This window comes from Triticum aestivum, chromosome 2A (assembly GCF_018294505.1).
Source record: "Triticum aestivum cultivar Chinese Spring chromosome 2A, IWGSC CS RefSeq v2.1, whole genome shotgun sequence".
Classification (NCBI taxonomy): domain Eukaryota; kingdom Viridiplantae; phylum Streptophyta; class Magnoliopsida; order Poales; family Poaceae; genus Triticum; species Triticum aestivum.
The window spans coordinates 666380935-666386668 of NC_057797.1; the positions used below are offsets into that span (position 1 = coordinate 666380935).

At 55.0% G+C, this 5734-nt stretch overlaps 1 protein-coding gene and 1 long non-coding RNA gene across 2 annotated transcripts; one reads left to right on the forward strand and one right to left on the reverse strand.

Annotated features, from left to right (window-relative positions):
* Positions 1–202: 202 nt before the first annotated feature.
* LOC123185846 (mechanosensitive ion channel protein 5) lies at positions 203–3549 on the reverse strand. The gene is made up of 5 exons (XM_044597663.1): positions 1489–3549; positions 1288–1411; positions 919–1212; positions 620–822; positions 203–488 (listed from the first exon to the last, which is right to left on the reverse strand). Exons 1-5 carry the CDS (start codon positions 3198–3200, stop codon positions 203–205), a joined length of 2619 nt encoding a protein of 872 aa, XP_044453598.1. The 5' UTR covers positions 3201–3549.
* An 85-nt stretch (positions 3550–3634) lies between these two features.
* LOC123185847 (uncharacterized) lies at positions 3635–4696 on the forward strand. Its single transcript, XR_006493512.1, has 3 exons — positions 3635–4053; positions 4173–4355; positions 4586–4696. It is a non-coding gene; the product is annotated as an uncharacterized lncRNA (long non-coding RNA).
* Positions 4697–5734: the final 1038 nt, after the last annotated feature.

Consider the following 5734-nt stretch of genomic DNA (forward strand, 5'->3'; position numbering starts at 1 on the left):
CTTCCCCTTCCCCCATCACTCAAAAGCTAAGCGTAAAACCTACCTCATGTGTTGTTACTCGATAACGCATCATGTTCTCCTCAGCAAGTTGTCGATCAAAATACTTTATATTTTACACCTTCTACAAAACTAGAGGACCTAGCAATCTGAAATCTTGAGTACACAACCTCACCAATTAAGTTGGTGCACATGGTAACAAATTTCAAAAATTTGTGTTCCATGTTGTTGGCATCCTATTAGAATGGATAGGGGGCACGTTCCGAACATTGATGTCGAGTTGCAACATCCGGTATTCGATGTCGAGTTCTCTTAGAATCTTCATCATCTCCTGGAGAATCAGCTCCCTCCTCTCAAATCTCATCCCTATGTCCTGGAAGTTGATGGTGTGGCGGCACCATATGGTTATCTTGAGTCGGTTTGTATCATCAATGTCGCGGAGCACGATCATGGAGCCAGGGTACCAATGTTCTTTCTTGTTGTCGAGATAACTGAAATTCGAAACAAAGTAAAAGGGAAACTCAAGAAAGTTAAAGTAGAACCAAAATATATATAAGTGGCGTAATTAGCCAATTGCTCAAACAGTGCAGAAAAGGAGTGAGGCAAGTGCAATGGCACGTACTGCATCAGCCTTTCCTTCATGAGGGCCAGCTTCTCCGCCGGCGTAGCGACGTTAACGGAGAAGTCAACTGCGTCTCCCATGTCAGGACTCCGGTAGTAGTTCATGATGGGCAAGACGGCGAGCTGGCTGTTGGGATAGTAGATCTTGAGGTTGTCGTGTCGGAGGAAGATCGTCGTCAGGATGTTCATCTCCTCGACGACCACCTGAAAGATCCGTTCATCCACGTCGATCAGTTATCCCGAACAATCTCGTGTGTCAACTCAGTGAAGCAGCAGAGGCGGGGAGAATCTCTGAGCGACCTGCATGCCGTCGACCTCGCAGCGATCGCCGACGTCGAAAGGGTGCACGATGAACAGGAAGACGATGGCCTCGAAGACGGTCTTGAGGGTGTTGCCGAACATGAAGACCGCGAGGACGAGCTGCGAGCTGAGGAGGACGAAGAGGCGCGTGGTGGCGATCCCCAGGATGAGGAGCCACAGCGCGAGCACGATGAGCGCCACCAGCACGTTGGCCATCTGGTGGAGCTTGTTCACCGCCGTCTTGGTGTCGTTGAGCGTCAGGGCCAGGGCCTTGCGCTCCCTGAACGCGTTCACCTGCAATCACAAGTTTAGAACCCACACCACATGGAGTATGTTGATAACGGACTGTCGATGCAGAGCTTCACGTACCACCCAGTTCTTGAGCGCTCGCTTGCTGACCCTGTTGTTCTCCTTGGCTCCTTCGAAGAGATCCATGGCTTTCACAGCCTCCTCCTCCCTCATGAACCGCATCAGATCCGACAAGTATATGTGCCTGCATGCAACATCGTTCACCATCAAGAATTTGATGAGCATTTTTCAACAGCAACACCAATGTCTGGGAGTAGTTACTTGGATCCAGGTTTGGCGACGTTGTGGAAGATCCTCTTGGCAGCAACCTTGGCCTCGTGCTCGCTGTGTATCTGCGTCGCCATCTCGTCCCCCAGGTCGGACGCATGCTTGATCTGCTCGTCCATGGTCGTCAGCGCTCCGTACCGAATGATCCTCATCAGCCTCTTCATGCTCCACGCGGAGACGTTCTTCTGGTTCATCTTTTGGAGCTGGTCGATCGAGATCCCGTCGTCCGACTTCTGCTTCTGCAGCTGCTTGCTTAGGCGCCCGCTCTTGGGCACCGCAGCGGCGGACTCCCTCGGCGTGGTCGCCCCCGCGCTCTGCAGCCGCTGCACGTCATCCACCAGCGGCGGGCCGGACAGCGTCTCGATGACGTACTGGTTGAAGAGCGCGTCCTGGATCCTGTCGAAGTAGGTGGAGACGTGGAAGGAGGAGGCCAGCACCTTGACCAGCAGCGTCTTGACGAGCCGGATCACGGTGGCCACCAGGAGGCACAGCAGCACCTTGGTCACGTAGTGCAGCACCACCGTCTGCGTCTCCAGCCGGTCACCGTTGTCGAAGAGAAGGTGCCAGGAGATGAGCGCGGCGCCGAGCCAGAGCACGGTGCGCACGGCGCGGCGCACGCCGTACACGAAGTAGAGCACCTTCTTGCGGAGCATGAAGTTGCGCTCCACGAAGAAGACGGTGATGCGGAGGACCCAGCCGGAGACGAGGCGGCCGCAGATGAGCACGAACACCAGCACCTCCCACTTCCAGAGTGGGAGCCCCGAGAACTCCTTCCCTTGCAGGCTTCGTATCTTGAAACTGCACACCAGCGTGGCCACGATGATCACCAGGCCGGTCCATTCCAGGATGATGAGGCAGTCCGTCCTCTCGCGCTTGAAGTCGGCGGCGGTCACGCCCTCGTCGATGAACGGGTCGTCTTCCTCGTCGTCGAGCGCGCCGCCTGACTTGCCGATCAGACCCGACTTTCCGATGAGACCCGACCGGTAATGCCCGGATTTGGGCCGCCCCTTCATGACGAACGACTTGCGGTCGTTGCGCTCCCCGTCGGCACCGGGGAGGACATTGGACGGCGGCGGGGGGTCCATCAGCCGGGAGCGCGTCCTGCTGCGCGACAACAGGTCGTTCCCGGCCGATGTCGACGTGCAACGTACCACCTCGGCGGTGTCGACCCTTGCGTTCGCATCCTGGTTTTGATTGTTGTCGGCGGTGGCGTCCGAGGAGGAGGCCGACGACGACGATTGGCCGAGACGCTTCTGGGCATCTTGGAACGAGACGCGGAGCTCCCGGGAATTGGTGACGGACGTGGGCGGGCGCGGCGGCCTCCACGTCTCGTGATTCTCCTGACTCTCCTCTATTTCCAGGTCGGGATCGAGCAGCAGCTCGCCGCCGGCCGCCGCCTGCTTCCGTAGGAAGTTGCCGATGAGGCGGTCCGCGGGGTCTTGGCTGCATTCCGCTCTGACGCCGAGCGCCGGCGACGCGGAAGACTGCGGCTGGCGGTTCTGGAAGCTGAACGTCTCGCCCGATCCAGACCCCGACCCGCCCGTGCCCTCCGCCGCGTGCGAGGTCGAGGGGTCGGCGTCGATCTTGACGACGACCTCCCGGCGGTCGGTGTCGCGGTTCTGGTCCTGCTCGAAGTCGAACGAGCCCGACTGTGACGACTTGTTTGACCCGGCCGACTGGACGCCGGCCTTCTGCTGATGATCCATTGCGCGGCCGGGGTGGAGAGAACCACCCGGCGGGCTAGCCAGCAACTCCTAGACGGGCTGGTTCGCTGATCACCAACGGCCAGACTCGCGCGTGGAGCGCGCGGCGCCGGCACCGGAGGAGACAGCGGCTGCGCCGGACGCTCAGGCCGTCTCCTGGCACGCGCGCGCATCCTCATGCAACACTAGCCTCACGGCGCGACACGGCCGCGCGCACCATGCAGGCGTGCGTGCATGCATGCACCGGCCGGCCTGCGGCGAAAAAAATGTCGATCGACCGGTCAGGCGACCGGGGGGTGACCGAGCTAAAAGCAGCGGCGTGAGCGTCGTCGTCGGCCGCGGCAGGTGGAGAATTCTGGACGTGTGGCTACGGGATCCCGGGAGCCTCATCGGCAGGGACGGAGACAAGGGGGGACGAGGGGGGGCTAGACCCCCCCCCAACGAAGTTGTTCTCCTCAATAGCGATTAGTTAGATCCGTTTATTAGCAGGCCTTTTGACTTGATTCGCCCCCCCTGTCCACTTGTCTCGTGTAACACCGTGAAACCCCTCGGGCAGCCCATGTACAAGAAACAACAGATCACAACCCAGCAAAAAAAAGGCCCACCATCGAGGTCAAAGAAAACAGAGCCCACCGGTCAAGGGCTTGCGACCAGGAGCACCAACGCAGTCTGCTACAATCCTGGCGATCGACACGATTTTATATCGCTCCAACAGAACGCACGCAGATTGCGGCTCGTGCGATCTTTCCATCTGTCGTCGCCTCCAATCTCCGCCTACCCGCAAGATTAGCTTCAGTCTCCAAGCGAAGATCATAGGGGGGTTGATCGAGATCCGCCACGGCTGATTACCTGCACGGTTAGTCCCTTACTTCATCTCCTGATCTTTAATCTGCTCTAATTTGTGTGGTTGTTCCATAAAAAACCTACGAACATGAGAAGTTAATTACAGTAGGAAATATTGGCTGTTGTGTGTAGATACGAAGAGGAAGAGAAGAATGGAAAACGTTTCCTAGGGCACTTGCTTCCAACCGTTCAAGCCTAGCAATCCCAATTGATCATTTCCTCAGCAACCATAAAGGAGATTAGGAGAAACACCACCACCATGAGCGACCACGGAGGAGATGATGCACGGAATCTGACATCCTCTTTGCGTGTATGGTACGTCCACTCTCATAATTAATATCAGCTTCAAATATCTGATTTTTGTGGGTTAAAACGAATGATTGTTAATTGATCGACATGAAAACTGAATTTGGAATCAATAGATAGATATTGTATTGTCTACCAAATTCGTAATGCAATCAATTTGGAAACTAAATTTGTCTTGCCAAAAATGCACATTTTAATAGTTTTTTGTAGTGTTCACACTAATGAAAACACTAGTTCAGGCTTAGGTTTTTGCAAGGAATTTTTTTTATGGTTAACCGATGCCCAACTGCCTATAAGAGCTCAAGTCTGCAACTCGCCCCCCCTATACAAAATTCCTGGCTCCGTCCCTGCTCATCGGCAGTGGATATATTTGGGGGCGCCGGAGACGTGTTTGCTGTGAAGGGAAGGGAAACGCTCTCCGCAACGGACGGCGAGCAAATTATAGTTGGCGGGCGGGGGTGGTGGGCTAGTGATGGCTGTGAAGTGTGGTGGGCAAGGAAAGCAAGAAAAACATGTATCATCGAGATGGAAGTGAAAGAAGAACTGCTGATGGACCGGTGCCCCGCTCCACCACTATCTAGTTTACTACTCCCTTCGTTCGGAGTTGTCTCGGAAATGGATGTATCTAACGGGGGGAGTAGATCTTACCCCTCCCAGTCGCCCATCTAGCAAGACCGCTCCAAACCCCTCCAAGTCGCCTCGAATAAGACTGGCCTTGCTTCAACTTATACTTTCCTTCTCGATTGTGTCGATGATTTTCTTGTGTCGCCCCATCAAAATCAATGACATTTCAATGCTTCCAGAGCACCCACAATGTGCGGATTATGATAGCTCTCGTGTCCTTAGTATGAAGTTTGTTTTTCCTCCCTGTTGTGCACCACGCACTTAGACTGTCATGTGCCCACTCCGGCCTTCCCAAGGCCCGGCAAACGATTGCCCAAGTCTCCCGAGCAAAACTGTAGATCAGGAGGAGGTGGTTGATAGTTTCCTTACCTTGTGCACAGAATGGGCAGACATTCTGATGGGGAAGAACCTACAATTTAGAGGTGCTCCCAACCTCCATGTGAATTCTACCATTGGTGCAACCTTTTTTTTGGAGAAAAGAGATGAGCCCGACTTTATAAATAAAGACACCAGGCAGTGTTCCAGACAAACCACAAACCAGCAATCACGACCACACCCACACCCAAGGGCGGAACGAAAGTACGAGGTACAGGGCACCCAGGCCACCAACACAGCACGCAGGCCGGAAGATAAGGAAGAACCAACATAGCAGAACCGACGAAGCCAACAACTAAGTCAAAAGAGATGCCAAGGCAACTACACAACTGGCTCCTGCCATGATAGGAAAGACACCGAGGCCCGAATTTTAGAGAATAGAAGGTCAA